Source organism: Danio rerio, chromosome 3 (assembly GCF_052040795.2).
Source record: "Danio rerio strain M-AB ecotype USA chromosome 3, GRCz13ab, whole genome shotgun sequence".
NCBI lineage: Eukaryota > Metazoa > Chordata > Actinopteri > Cypriniformes > Danionidae > Danio > Danio rerio.
Window position 1 is genome coordinate 18,105,271 of NC_141023.1, and position 16,539 is coordinate 18,121,809.

At 34.4% G+C, this 16,539-nt stretch overlaps 1 protein-coding gene across 21 annotated transcripts in view; it reads left to right on the forward strand.

The window, feature by feature from the left end:
* Positions 1-16,539, forward strand: part of arhgap17b (Rho GTPase activating protein 17b) — a 71,725-nt gene that overhangs the window by 40,726 nt on the left and 14,460 nt on the right. For 10 of the 21 annotated variants that reach the window (XR_015479373.1, XR_015479371.1, XR_015479374.1 and 7 more), the window contains exons 11-17: positions 1,349-1,460; positions 3,628-3,709; positions 9,013-9,093; positions 9,183-9,296; positions 10,706-10,797; positions 11,350-11,485; positions 14,104-14,316. Coding sequence is in view for 13 of the 21 variants with exons in the window: in XM_087241898.1 (XP_087098024.1) it covers positions 1,349-1,460; positions 3,628-3,709; positions 9,013-9,093; positions 9,183-9,296; positions 10,706-10,797; positions 11,350-11,485; positions 14,104-14,316 (830 nt within the window). In the remaining 8 variants the exon portion in view is untranslated. Of the gene's footprint in view, positions 1-1,348; positions 1,461-3,627; positions 3,710-9,012; positions 9,094-9,182; positions 9,297-10,705; positions 10,798-11,349; positions 11,729-14,103; positions 14,317-16,539 lie in introns of those variants that run through there. The other 11 variants (XR_015479377.1, XR_015479375.1, XR_015479378.1 and 8 more) reach the window with 2 other exon arrangements.

Sequence of the window (16,539 nt, forward strand, 5' to 3'; positions counted from 1 at the left end):
GGAAAGAAAAGTGTATGGGTGATGATTGAAAGATGAATAAATTCATAAAACAATTACTAGATGGATGAGCAGGTGGATGGAATGAATGTATGATGACAATGGATAGATAAATGGAACGATAGAAAGATAAGTTCATGGATGATAGACAGAATAATAGATGAATAAATCAAATGATTCATTCATCTGTTATAGATAAATCAAATTATTTATTCATCTAAGATAGATAGATAGATAGATAGATAGATAGATAGATAGATAGATAGATAGATAGATAGATAGATAGATAGATAGATAGATAGATAGATAGATAGATAAATGGATAGATTAAATGGTGTGAATAGATAGACAATGATGGGTGAATGAATGGAATGATAGAAGGATAAGTCTATGGATGATAGATGGAATGATAGATGAATAAATCAATTAAATAATGGATAAATAGATGCAAGGGTTCATAGATAGATACATACATAAGGGAATTGATAGACAGATGATTGCTTGATGGATGGATGGATGGATTGATGAATGAATGGATGAATAGAAGATTAGATGCTGTGAATAGATGGACAGTGATTGGTAAATGAATGAAATGATAGAAAGATAAGTTTATGGATGATAGATGGAATTATTGATGAATAAATAGATCAAATAATTAATAGATTTATGGAAAGGAGCTTTGGATGGATGGATAGATAGGTGAATTAATAGACAGATTGATTGATAGATGAATGAATTGATGAAATAATGGATTGACGGATGGATGGAATGATAGAAAGAATTGACAGACAGACAGTGATGGGTGGATAGATAAATGAATGCAAATAAAGGATGGATGAAAGGACAGATCAATTGATGGATGGATTGTTGAATAGATGGTGAGGAGACAGAAAGATTGGATGAAAAAACAGATGGATTAATAAACCAGTTGATTGTCAGACAGACAGACAGACGGATATATGTATGGATGGAATTATTGATGAATGAAGCAATAAATGTATAGAGTACAGTGATTAACAGTGATTTCTAAAGCAATTTAAATGAATGACCCCCAGACTCAGAACAATGCTTGAGTACCTGCATGTTTGGTCAAGATTATGTCAGGGTTGAGTATCTTGAAGGACATTGTGGCGGTGTCTGCGTGTTTGAGACGTCTGCTGCTTCACTTCTGCTTCTTGGCTAAACTCAGACTAATAATAGCACTGAAACGAGACAGACGATTCCCTGTGAAACCATCCCTGACTCAAACGAAAACGCCATTTTCAGTCATTATCATATAACAATCTTAATTGACATTTTGCCACTCATTGTGAAGATGTATATTTTTTTTCAATATTTCCGTTGTTGTCAGGGTTTGTTCCGTATCGCTGCTGGAGCCTCCAAACTGAAGAAACTAAAGGCGGCTCTGGACTGTTCCACTTCCCAGCTGGAGGAGTTTTACTCAGACCCTCACGCAGTCGCTGGTATGTCCCGCTTTTCGCAATTCGATTGTAGGGTTAAGCAGTTTGTTTGAAGAATTGTCATTTCTGCATTTAGATCAACTTCCCAAAATTAAAAAAATATATATTTATTTAAAGACCTTGGATCTTTCGTTTGTTTAAGTGTGAAGAGACCAAATGGTTTCAGTTTTTAAAGAGCTCCGATTATGGGTTTTTGAAAATTACATTGCATGCATTGTGCAATAAAAGTGAATGAAATCATCCAGCTGAGGCTTAAATCTGAAAGTGAAAGCTTGAAAGAATTCATTTTGCTAGGGCTGATGCTTCTAGAAAGTTAGAAAAAATCTGGGGCCTCTTCCCTAATTATTTTATTTATTTATTTCTTTATTTAATCAGGAATGTCCTATTGAGATGCAATATTTTTTTTTACCTGGAAGTTCTGATCAAGACAGGTAGCATAGGACCAAAGTTACCAAAAAAAAAAAAAAAAACATATTACAACACATGGACACACACACAAATAATATAAACATGATCAATTATTAAAACATGTGCACTGTTCTGAATTAAACTGTTTATATCTTCTTGAGAGTTGAAAGTAGGCCACTTATGATTCACAGACAATTTTACACTTGTTGTTCCTCTCCATTTCCAATGTTTTGAGTTTGACTAACACCGAGTTCAGGCTGCATGATTTCAGCCCTGATTTTGACTTGCCGACAGGTTTTGAGAAATCGCCGACAAATGCCTGAAATAACAGGCAAATCAGTGCTCGTTCATGTGAGTGACAATCACACAGCATGATCTATCAAGAACGCGACATGAGAGACTCGCCAATGAGTCGCCGACACTCATGAGATATTTGGCAAGCTAAATATCTGGAGCTGTCGGGTATTCAAATTATGCCATGTGAAATGAGTTTTGATTAAACGTAACATCCACAATCACCTACAGCCAATGAGAGAGCAGCATTCACTGCTACATGTACCTGCAGGGTAGCGGAGGTTGGGCGAGAAGTTAAAAGTGCTCATTTTCAGTTAATTTGGACCCTAGAAATGGAGGAAAAACTAGCGAAAATTTAGCAAGAGCACTGTGTCTGTTTGACGTGTTATCTGATCAATATCACAATCAGGTCGAAAAGTAAAAAAGGTTGAGGAGAAATTGTTAGTTATCTTCAAAAGCCAGGTGAGCAACACAAGTTTCTAAAGCTAAAGCCTTCTTTTTCCATTTTGTAGTTAATAACAAAAGATATATCATTTAGTTGTTTATATATAAACATTTATTAACATTATTATATCTGCGAAAAGGGGGGGATTAAACAAATTGATTAGCCATTCAAAAAAGCGAACAATTGGTCCATATTTAAAATTCCTGTCCAGAGAGGTCATGTTTTAAACTTCAATTGATCTCAGCATTCAAGTGATATAATTTCACAGGTCAGAGTTCTCACCAAGCTGTGAAACTTGTCGCATAAGTTTGCGTTTCCGCTCTGATGCATTTGCATGCGTATGAGTGGAAGTAAAAAAAAGGGCTGTGTGACCGCTATATATGAGTGTGTAATCAGTACTTGAGCAGCATCAGCTGTGTGAGTGTTATCAATGGAGATTTGGAACAGGTGTGTGTTGCATGACAGGACTTATGTTTGTTTGGACTGTTTTTTTTTTTTTTTTAGTTATTGTTATCAATATTCTTATTATTATTTTGACTGTATTTATTTTATTAAATTTAAATTGAAATTTAGTTTTTTTGTTGTTATTATTTGTAAAAAAAATAATACATATTGTATTTTTGTTTTGTTTTGTGCTTATTAAAAACGTATATATAGAAATATCTAAGAAATAAATTGAAAGTGCACCAAAAAAAGTCTACTCAGAGTCATTTAAACAATTTTAATGCCAGCATATGCACTTAAAGCATTAATTGAAAACCACAGATGTTAGAATTGGTCAGAAATCTAGTCATAAGTTTTACAAAAACATACTCTTTGAAGTCTTTCGTAGTTGTAATTTTCAATAGTCAATGTAAAAACAGGATTTCAGAAAATTTTTCTGTAAATCATGTTTTTAGCTATTGTAATCTTCCATGTGCAATAATAAAAAAAAACATGATATCTGAACATGACAAAAAATAGTTATTGGTTTTTGCAATTAAACTCTTAACTCTTAAACTCTGTTTTTCTATGAATATTTAGGAGCCCTGAAATCTTACCTGAGGGAGCTGCCTGAACCTCTTATGTCCTACCAGCTGTATGAAGAGTGGATTCAAGCCTCAAAGTAAGGCTTATTCACATCAATAGCCCTATGGATGCCATATTTTATTTTCTTAAGTTAATATCATTTGTTTCCACCTTTGCTCGTCTCACTTTCATGTGTGCATAAAAATATATTATAAAATATAATATTCTTTATTAAAATATATATTAAAAATATATAAACAACAAGCAATTTTTGTGAAGCGAGTAGGTATGTATTGGCCTGGCCAAGCCAAATGACTTTAGTTTTGTAGAGCTATTGGTATATTAATCATGTACTAATCATGATTTGTAATCAAAACCTCAAAACAAAACCAACAACCAGTCATTTATATGCTTCAGTTAATTTTTTTTTTTTCAATTCATCTTTTTTTCTATAGCACTTTTACAATGCAGATTGTGTCAAAGCAGCTTAACATAGAAGTTAAAGTAAACTGAAACTGTGCCAGTCCAGTTCAGAGTTGAAGTTTATTTTAGTTCAGTTCAGTGTGGTTTAATTTTCACTGTTGAAAGTCCAAACACTGAAGAGCAAATCCATCGATGCGGAGCTCTACAAGTCCCAAAACCAAGCAAGCCAGTTCAAGAATTCCCACTGCTGCATTTCCACTGTTGGGCCAGTGTGAGCCAGGGATTTTATTAGGCTGGGTCATGCCAGTAGCCCGGGAGCATGAGCAGTGAGGCTAAAATCATGTTGCGTTTCCACTGTTGGGCTAGTATCTTAAAGAATGTTAAAGAATGCAGGGGCTGACATTTCTTATGTTCACCTAGGCTTCATTTATTTGATTAAAAACATTTTTTATTAAATAAAATAATTATTTATTTTTAAAGAAAATTTGTTGGATTACAGATACAACATATGAAGCTCTATGAACCTATGAAACCCTGGTCAGATTACGCGATTTTTATTGTCAGTCAAAAAAATCACTATGTCAGATTTTTTTTTTTTTTTTTTACAATTTATTTGGTGTTTTTTTTTTCTTGAAAAAATCTTAACTTGTTGTGGGTAACACATATGCAGACTACCTGTTCCTTCAGGATCAGTCATCCCGTGACATCCACGACAAGCGTTATTTCCCAAAGCAGTCAGGAGTGTTACTATAACAAAATGTCTTATCTCAATTTAGATATTTTTAATCTTAATTCAATCTCAATAAACACAAAATGTCTTGTCACAATTTAAATATTTTTGATATTTATTCAATCTTAATAAACACTGATGCTTGCTGACAACTAATAACAGCATTATTAAAGGCATTCATTACAACATGTATAAGATAAAACTTATGATTCCTTTTTAATATTAAGATATTTTCTTTGAAATCTAAAAGTATATTTTTCAGCCAGGGTTTCTTATTAAATAGTCCCTCGCCTGAACTTGCTGCGAGTGAAACGGAGAAATGAGAGCACATAAACAACACCAAGGAAAAAGCAGATACTAAAGACATAATATTTAAAATAATGACATATTAAAAAATTGGCAAATATATGACAGGTTTGTGATACAATCACAGTGAAACATTTATTAACCTTTATAAATCTTTATATCTCAGAGCAAAAAAAAAATCATCCACCTATATAGGTGAGTAGTGGACGGGCACAAACAAAAATATAATGACTATATTTTTCTTGGGAAAAATATCTTCTTAAACGCATTAACGGCAGCACCCACTGATAAAACCGAGAAATATGTGCTCCTATTGCACAGTGTCATCCACATGACTGAACTCGATGTGAAAAGTTAAACATGCTCGACTTTCTGCGATGGTGTCTTGAGGTGTCGCATGCATGGTATCGGTCGTTCTGAACTATGCCACATTACACAAGAAAAAATGATTGAATCTAGTGTCACGACGATCATATGTCGTTTATAAATCTTCACAAATCAGAGATGGAAAGTACAAATACTTCGTTACTGTACTTAAGTAGATTTTTCTGGTATCAGTACTTTACTCCACTATTTATTTTTCTGACAACTTTTTACTTTTTGCATTTTTACACAAATGTCTGTACTTTTTACTCATTACATTTTTAAATCGGGCTCATTACTTTCGTTTTAATGTGGTTTGTGGTGCAGTCTATATTATTTCTTGTCATTGCGCAATTTGAACGCCTTTTTGATTCAGTCAATCTATTTGTGGTTGCGCGCCTGTGTGCTGCAGTGCACTGCTTTTTCAACCTCTGATCACACACCATAGGCTTGTTTATTTAGGCTTAGCATTGGAATGGCAAACGTGGATGAGAAGTCCGCGATTTCATTACTGATCAAGTTCATTGTCATGTTTATACCGGGTAATAAGATGCATTTTGGCCGATCAGATCACAGGTAAAATAGGAGACCAGTCCTGTTCAAATCTGGCATTAAACTCTGGGGTTAAAGTCATTTGTCCACTTACGACCTTGCTATACTGATACACTAACCTTCTGATCTTTCAATCAAATTCAGCGGGGGGAAAAAATCAATCATACACTTTTTTTTTTGTCAATGTTTGTGCAGTTAGTACTACAGCAGTTAAATACCTTTAAACACATTATGCAATGAGGTTTCATAGCTTTAACATGTATCTTATGTACACTGTTGTCTTTATTTAAATTTATTACATAATTTGTTAGATAAATATTTTAGAACATCAAAAGTATTTATACTAGGTGGATTTATGTATTAAAATATAATGCAAAGGATCAGGAATTTATCATTTGAAAAAATAATGATGCAAAAATGTATGAACAGCCTTAATGACTTTATCTGTTAAATAAATTATACAGAATACTCTAAAAAAACAAACAAACAAACAAACAAAAATACAAACAAACAGTGAAATCATGTGAGCTACAAGAGTGTACCGTTTGAAGAAAATGAAGCTGCTTTAGCATAATGCAAAAATTTATTTGTAGTCAAATACATTCAGTTTTTTTATTTTATCAAAAGAAAAAAATGTTTGAGACAAAATGAAGTATTAAATTTAAGACCTTTATTAGTTATAAATACAGTATATAGCCAGAAGAATTATGCTTCAGAATATATGAATGAGAATGTCAGCTGTTGTTTTTAAAAGCCATAAAGTTATGTTTTGTGTCCAGGTGATGATATACAAGGCAACTTTTTGAGCAGTCTTGTTGGACAATATTGTAGAGTAATGTTACTTTGCTAGTTTGCGGCTGAAAACAAAATTCTGATGAAAAAAAGATGGAAATGTAAGTTATTTTATGTTGGTGTATACATGATGTGTGTATACCCTGTGAAACTAAAACGGGTAGTAGTAATACTTTTTACTTAAGTACTTGTTTTAGGCCGTACTTTTTTACTTTTACTTGAGTACAAAAGCATAATCAGTTCTTCAACTTTTACCAGAGTCATTTTAAAGTATCTGTTTGAGTAAAAGATGTGTGTACTTTTGCCATCTCTGCCCACGACTCCCTAAAGTATGTCAAAGAAATGGTGCTGAAATCGTGACACTCGTGTGATCTGACCGGGGCTTCAGACAATATACACAAAATAAAGTGCTTTTAATTCAATAAAAAAACTCTTGATTTCTTTTTGATTTTAGCATTTATTATTATTATTTTTTTTTTAAAATACTATTTTTGGCACACATTCAGTATATAAGTGTTTCCTTGTTGTCTTCTGAATAGTATGTGATTGCAGCCTAACAAATAAATGAAAGTGGATGATTCTGCTAAAGTTCTCAGCAGAGACAGTATCATATCTCAACAACAAACATTTCAAAGAATTTACATCTGTTTTCTGAAAACCAGTAACTAAAATGCTATTTGAAGTAAAAGAACATAAATAGTAGATGGCCTGATGTAATCACTTTTTATATTGGTATCCCATAAAATGATCACTGACTTCCGGATGGTGTTCTGGCTCTGTGCTCTTATGTAACAGCTGTTAAAGGTGGAGCACAGATATAGAGTCAGTGGTGATAAGCTCATATGATCAGTCTGTCCTTTCTGCTGGAACATGATGCTTTCACAACCCTCAGATAATAGTGTAGCCGTGTAGATGTTTTCTGTTAAATTGAACTCTAGTGATTATATTTGATGTTGTAATTTTGTTGAATGTATTTTTAATGAATGAATTTTTGATTTTACATACATTTCTATTAACATGTGCTGGTTATTTATTTATTTTCTTTTCGGATTAGTCCCTTTATTAATCCAGGGTCGCCACAGCAGAATGAACCGACAACTTATCCAATATATATTTTACGCAGTGGATGCCCTTCCAGCCGCAACCTATCTCTGGAAAACATTCATACACACTTATTCACAGTCATACACTACGGACAATTTAGTTTATTCAATTCACCTATAGCGCATGTCTTCGAACTTGTGGGGGAAACCGGAGCACCTGGAGGAAAACCAGGCATAAACTGGGAGAACAGGGAAACTTCACACAGAAATGCCATTGGAACCAGCCGAAGCTCGAACCAGTCACCTTCTAGCTGTGAAGGAATTATGCTACCCACTGTGCCGCCGTGTAGCCAAGTGCTAGTTAATAAAAAATTTTTTTTTCCAACAAGTTTTTCAACATAACAATTTGAATAATAATTTTATTTGTCTTTGTCATGATGACAGTAAATACAATTTTGCTAGATATTTTGGAAAACTCTAGTAATCAGAATAAAGTGCAGATTAAAGGCTTAATGGTCAATTAGGCAAATCATTGGACAACAGTAGCTTCTTCTGTGGCCAATGAAATCAAATTCTTAAGGGGTTTTATAATGTTGACCATAAAAATTTGTTTATAAAAATTAAAAACTGCTTTTATTTTAGCTAATCTAAAAAAAAAGACTTTCTACAGCAGAAATCTATGAAAAAATGCTATGGAAATTTCCTTGCTCTGGTAAACAAGAATAAAAAATCCACAGGATGGCTAATAATTGTGCTGTAAACCGTATGTCAAAATCACTTTTGTACATTTAATTAGATGCAGAAAGTAAAGTGTGACGTGTTTTTTTTTTTTTTTTTTTTTTTTTTTAAACATGGCGTTTTTATTAATCTTGTGTGAAAGTTAATTCTAACCCTGAAAACAAAACAAAAAATCTCTTTCTTGTGTATGGAAAAAGTGACACCCAGGCTAATATGTGTGTGAATTCATTCATTTACTTTTCATCTTAGCCTCTTTATTAATCTGGAGTCGCCACAGTGGAATGAACCGCCAACTTATCCAGCATATGTTTTAGGCAGCACATGCCCTTCCAGCTGCAACCCATCACTGGGAAACACCCATACACACTGATTCTGTTGTGTGTGAATGTTTTAGATAGAATATTATAAAACTGTCTCTCTCTCTGTTTGTGTCTTGTTTTGTCTGGTTTGCAGTATCTCTGACCCTGATAAGAGGCTTCAGGCACTGTGGGTGGTGTGCGACATGTTACCAAAGGCCAACAAGACCAATTTTAGGTCTGCTTATTAATACACCAATCTAACTTTTGACATTGTCCTTAAACGGCTATCATGTTCGAAGCTAACATGCATGTGTGTGTGTACAGGTACCTGGTGAAGTTTCTTGCCAAGCTCGCTCTTGAAAGTGATGTCAACAAGATGACTGCAAGCAACATCGCTATTGTACTGGGACCCAATTTACTGTGGGCCAAAACTGAGGGGTGAGACACAAACAAATTTGTCTCACATAAGCCATCATTACGTGCATCACATATGGATTTGTTGATGCAGAAAATGCTAGTAATGTTCTTGTTTTTACTGCTCGTGAATAGGGCTGTGCAATATGACAATATATCTATCGTATGGACAAAATAGAAAGTCTATATTTTTGAATTGTGACTTGTCGTTTATTTAGCCGTGTCACAAAATACACTGCTTTATAGTAATACCTTTTCATAATTTATATGAACGCATTATTACAGGCCAATACAGGGACGCTGACAGAAGCATCATGAGAAAGTTGCCATCTTTCCGGCAGCTAGCTCTCTGCAACTCTTACATGGCCGCCCACCGAAGCTAAGCAGGGCTTCGCCCGGTCAGTACCTGAATGGTAGACCACGTAGGAAAGCTAGGTTGCTGCCCGAAGCGGTGTTAGTGAGGTCAGCAGTGGGCGCTCAACCTGCAATCTGTGTGGGTCGTAACGCCCCTGTATAGTGAAGGGGACTGCTCAATGAGCCCCTTCTTTCAGAAAAGACGTTAAACCGAGGTCCTAACTCTCTGTGGTGGTTAAAAATCCCAGGATGTCCTTTGAAAAAGAGTAGGGGTTTAACCCCGGCAACCTGCCCAATATATATCATGGCCTCCTAAACATCCCCATATCATTATTGGCTTTATCACACCGTCTCCTTCCCACCAATCAGCTGGTGTGCGGTCTGGTGCAGTATTGCTGCTGTTGCGTCATCCAGGTGGATGCTGCACACTGGTGGTGGATGAGGAGATTCCCCCCAATATGTAAAGCGATTTAAATGCCCAGAAAAGCGCTTTATAAATGTAAGGAATTATTATTATTATTATTGTCTTGAAAGTGTAAAGTTCACTCTTTATTTAGAGAAATCTTAATTTATTTTTTAAATCTTTTTATTGGTCTGTTGTTTGACAACTATTTAAATATTGACAGAGGTAAACAGTAATACATTGTCCATTGATATTCCCATCCCCAATCCCTCGTTCATTAACTCAATTAACAAAACAAGAATTATAATGATATAAATACATAAATAATATTGTTTACTTTAATGGTTAACCTGTAGTCAATAGTTTTTAAATGTGCTTTACATTTTAATTAACATTTACTTTATATTTCTACATTGTTAGGCCCTAAAGATTTAGTAAGTGAATTCTATAAAAGTTCTTTACATTTGGTCAGTATATATATATATATATATATATATATATATATATATATATATATATATATATATATATACTGTATAACCCAATAATTGATTGAGTTGACAGAAATGGTACTACATCGAATGAGATTACTTGTGATATTTTTGTCATGTCGCCCAGCTCTACTTGTTAACAGTTGGATATATGTTTTTTGCTGTCGTTGTTGTTGCTCTTCTAGAAGTCTTGCTGAGATGGCAGCTACTACCTCTGTCCATGTGGTGTCTATAATTGAACTGATAATCAACCATGCAGGCTGGTTCTTTCCAGGAGGTAAAGTTACAGTAGACTGTCATTGTTCAAAACCCATTAAGCGTTCTCTTTGTTTTTGTCTAGATAGGCTGCCACCTTAAAAATCAACACATCTTGAGAAATGCTTTAGGAGATTCAGTAATTATCACGGTTATATCTGATATATCCTGCTTGTAATTTCTGCCCTATCAAGCTTGGAAATTTTAAAACAGGATTTTCCAGCTGCCTACTAGGAAAAGTGACACTTGATGCTAATTTTTTTACTCACAAACATTTTACTCATAACATAATTATTATTTCATTATTATGATTATTTAGCAGGAACAATGCAGTATAGCATTGCTACAGTTTCAAGCAGCTGACGTGCCACATATGAGCTTAAAAAAAATAGAAGTAGTGGAAATACAGTAAATGACATAATTTGAGAAATTTGACATCATTTCCTTTCACAACTTTAGATTTTGTGCTGAAAACAAATCTTTATTGACAGCTAAGTTTAGAAAGTGATCTTAACTCTGAACTTATATTTTATCAGTCCCAAGTCTGAAATTCCTCTGCTTTTTGGCTTTTTAGATGTGGACTTCAACGTGTCCGGTGTGTTTGCCATGCCTGGGTGCCCCGGAACACCTGATGTAGAGTATGGGACCATCGAGAGGAGGCGCCCAGGCAGCCAGGGCTCGCTTGATTCTGACACGGCCCGCAAAGACAGGTACAGGTCTCATCCCCGCGTTCACAAACATGACTCCAACTCCACAGTAGTGTCCGCTTCCTATGTAGTGGCCAGTGAGTCGGTCACAGTCAAAGCAGACAGTCTGAGTCCACAGCTGGGGGCTGTTTAGACCTACATTCATTACAGTTATTTGTGTTTTTGCTTCATTTTCCTTTTGCTTTCTGTTTTGTCAACCGTTGCTTATTGTATGCTTTCTGAAATAAATAAACTTTATATACAGTAGCTATGTATAAATGCGTTATTGATATATATAATGATTATGAGTTAGACAAGAAAAAAGCACTAATGCAGCACTGATGTTGCAATGAAGTAACTAAAATGAATACAGTGAAGCATTTGGCAGACATTTGACTAAAAACCACATTAAAAATTACCTTTTTTTTTATCAGTCATTGTTTTTCCTTGAACATTTTTTTGGCTTTACTTGTGCTTATGCGCTGCTGTTTCAGCTATAGGAAGGCTAAGAACAGATTGGAAAATAGCATGTTGAGAGGGTAATTCTGAAATTGTGATGGTGGTTTTTTGACACAGCGAGTGTGAAAGCAGGAAGCAGCGAGTCGCTCTTCTGAGTTTGGTATGTTTAGAATGAGTCAGACAGCTCCTGCCCCGCAGGCGATCATACCGAACATTCAGAGCTTGAAAAGGGGAACACTTTGGGCCTCAGGTGGAGGACAAAATCCACTGAAAGTCACTGGCAAATGCAGTCATTTTCTGTGAGATTTGACTGCTTCATTGTTTACCTGAAAATGAAACTTTGCTGTCATTCAACTGTTTAAGATGTAGGTGACCTTTTCTTTCTTCAGGAGAACATTAAAAAAATGTAGCTGAAACTGGGGTCCTTGGTGTTTCATAAAATTCAAGTCGACAGCTAACTGCATTTCTAGTGTAAAAACACTCACACAGGCGAAACTACATGAATTCTTGTACTGCAAACTGCAGTGGTTGTAGTGTGTGGTCAGGTGGTGGTCTTGTCCCCCTTTTCCTCCGTCACTGTAGAGACTAACCCTACTAGGTGTGTTTCCATTACAAATTCACACAAAACTTTTGCAATGTTTTGTAGATGTATTATTGCAAAATGACATTGTGTCTATTAATGGAGTAAATTGCGAATTAAACTCGTCCTCTCACAATAAGTAATTGCAAAAATCATGGTGACATATAGGTCGTATAAGCAGTTAGACGTGTGTCAGACAAACCTTAAGTCAGGATATGCCCCTTATACAGTACATTGCATAAAAATCTTCTGAACAGATTTTTTTGTGTGCACCATCATCGGTTTCTGTAAATATCTAAAATCATATTGAAATCATAATCATGTGACATAATTTATGCCATGTGACATTTCCATTGCAGTTTTGCTAAATATGAATTTTCCAATTTGCCTGAAAAATACTTGTTTGCAGCATACAAAATACAGACTTTTTTCAAAACTGAGGCGTTTTCATTAGGAATATTTGCAATTTCAATTCTACATAGTCACAACTTTAAGGAATGTTCATGTTTTTTATGTATATCATAGGGGGATTTTTGCAAAATTGATGCATGTGATTTTCGTTTTTTCAATAATTTCAATTCGCAATTTTAAGTCTACAAATACAAGCATAGATCCATATCTATAACAAATGCTCATGTGACCTTTACATGCATCAAGGGACCTGTAAATGCACACAAAATTAAATAAAAATATATTCCATTAGAGTTTTCAAATTCCTTCAAAAACCTCCTCATGCAAGTGTTAAAACGTTTATGTTTATTTATTTATTTTTCACCAAATCGATGCGTTTCCAATTACGCAAATTTTTAATTCGCAGTTTCAACTCTACATTTAAGTGTATAGCCGTATGTTTACAGAATGATCATGTGACTTTTACATACATCAAGAGACCTGTAAATGCAAAGCAAACTAAATACTGAATTGGAGTTTTCAGATTCCCCCCAAAAACCTCCAAATGTGAGTGTTAAAGCTTTATTGGGTGTTTTTGCTTGATAGATGTTACACATAGCCATACGTTTACAGAATAAGCATGTGTTATACATATACCAAGTGACCTTTTAAATGCAAAAAAAATATATATAAATAAATAAATTCCATTCCAAATTACCCCAAAATTCTCCTCATGCGAGAAAACTTAAAGAATGGTCATGTGACTTTTTCAATTCAATTAATCTTTATTTCTATAGCGCTTTTACAATGTAGATCGTGTCAAAGCAGCTTTACATAGAAGATTATAGTAAATTGTCAGTACAGTGTCAGTCCAGACACTTATACATACTGTATGTAAGACCATGGCCTTTAGTGTCTGTCGCTAGAGCAACTTTAAAGGTCAGAGGAGTGAGGTTTACCTGCACAGCACTTCGCTAGCTGGCCTCCGTTACACAAACACTAAGTGACCTGTAAATGCGAAAAACATTTCTTATGCCATTTTTAAATAGCCTGAAAAGCCACCTGATGCGAGCATAAAAGCTTTGTGTGTGTTATTGTAAAGTTGATGGATCCGTATTTTCAATTTGCAATGTCAATTGGAAGGGTATTGGAAACACGCTGACTGTCAGTCTGTGGTGTGAGTGTTTCATGCTGTCTCCCCTCTTCCCTGTAGCCCTGCTAACAAACAGCCGGAATTCGCCCCTCGTAGAACTGGCACAATAACTAAAAAGCAGCACTCCACGCCAAACTTCCAGCCCCCTCTCCCTCCCATTGAGGCCGGGGGGGGTTCGGCGTTTGAGTCGTGCCCTCAGTTGCCCGCTGCCGGTCTGGAGGCACTTCAGACCCAGCAGACATTAGTTCAGCAGAGCCCTGCCTCAGACAACAGGTAAGGATTGGTGCAACCGTCAAAATCCTTTTTCTTCACCACGCCAGCTGCTGCCAGATGCCAGGAGCCGCCGCTGCTCAAATCTGTGCGCACATCAGCCTGTGCCACTCTCTTGATTAGTGCTTCAAAAACGCTGCTTGAAAATCAGTGGGTGCATTTTTAGTGAAAGGTATTAATCTACTGCAGATGTCTTTCATTGAGTTTTTTTTTGTGCAGTTCTCAACTTTGTTTTACTTCAAAGTATTTTAAGAATAAGCACCACAATTTTGTACATGATTTAAAAGAAATTCAGTATCTTATTTATAATTGCATTTCTATATGAAATGTACAGTGTTCAGCATAATTGAGTACACCCCATTTTGAAATTTAATATATTTATTCATTTCTCAGTGAATATAGGTCATATATTTTGGTGAATTTAAACAAAACAGATTTATTAAACAGATATATTTAATTACAATAATGTTTAGTTACCAAACATTTTTAGAAATAGAAAGAAAATACAATTATCTAATACAAAAATTTATGTTTTGTTCCTCTTGAATTTTGGTCTTTTTTATACAATTGAAGTCAGAATTATTAGCCCTCCTGAATTATTAGCCCCCATGTTTATTTTCCCCCAATTTCTGTTTCACTGAGGAAAGATTTGTTCAACACATTTTAACACGTAATAGTTTTAATAACTCATTTCTAATAATTTTATTTTATGAAAATGATTTATTTTATCATGAAGACAGTAAATAATATTTTATTAGATATTTTCAAGACACTTCTATACAGCTTAAATTGACCTGAAAGGCTTAACTAGGTTAATTAGGTTAACTAGGCAGGTTAGGGTAATTAAGCAAGTTATTGTATAATGATGATTTTTTCTGTAGATTATCGAAAAAAATATAGCTTAAAGGGGCTAATCATTTTGACCTTACATTTTTTTTATTATTATTAAAAATTATTCTAGCTGAAAAAAAACAAATAAAACTTTCTCCAGAAGAAAACACATTATCAGACATACTGTGAAAATTTCATTCCTCTGTTAAACAACATTTGGGACATATTTAAAAAAGAAAAGAAATTCAACGGGGGGCTAATCATTCCGACTTCAACTTTGTGTATGAATGTATATACAAATAAATTATAGATAAAGATATAAATTTATATATCTCTAACATATAAATTTAGGTGTACTAGTTTTTAGACCGTAATCATAAGTTATTTTGTTAGATAAGCTCCAGATTTGGCTTCAGTATTGACTAATCTAATGTTTATGCACGAATATAATATTGTAAAGCTTCTTATAGAAAATATTAATTGAAATAAGTGATTTGGGAGGGGTGCCGTCATTTATGTCATTTACTGTATGTTATTCATAAAAATGAACATATTAAAAATGCTTATTATTGTATTTTATTTATGAAATGTTTTTTAAAGTATGCGTGTTATCAATCTTATGTAGAATTTTAAATGAAATTATTTTCTTTTGACTCTACAAAAAACTATATGGAAATGAATTGAATGATTACTTTAATTTTGTTTCATGGACAGCCATAGTTTAATATTTTTTTTTCAATTTGGCTTCAAGCCATTGTTTCACACAATGTGTTTGTTCATAGCTGTATAAAGCTCCATACAGCCATTTCAGCTGCCTTTTTGATTCAGGTGGTGGGTTTGATGCAGAAATCCACTTCCACAAATTGATACCAAAGAGTTTTTCAACCTGTTTTTGAAAATTATTGTTGATTTCAAATGGTCAACCTTTCAAATTACAAATCAAGGATGATTCTTCAAATGATTATAATGCTCGTCCCAAACATAGGACCAAAACCTGTCTTCTCTGACTTCTCTGTTGCTCGAGTATGATATGCGTGTCCTGCCTTGCCTTTCTCTATTTGTTTGTTAAGTTGTGCTGTCAGGAAATGCTGTTTCTGGGTCCTTTAGTCAGTTGGATTTGACAAATCCCTCTATAGCAGATTATGATCACACATTAAAGTGAATGTTTAATCTTCACTTCAGTCTCTGGACTTGCTGCATCCCTGACACGGATATTTAAACCATTTATAGGAGACAAATCACGGTCTGACCATCGATCAGATTACATTAGATTAGCCATTGATGTAAACATTATAATCAAGTATTTTTAACAGTTAAACAGCACGCTATGAACTTTTATTAGTACAATTTGTTGTTTGCTTTTAGCATCTGATCAAGAATGTGGACCCAGAAACT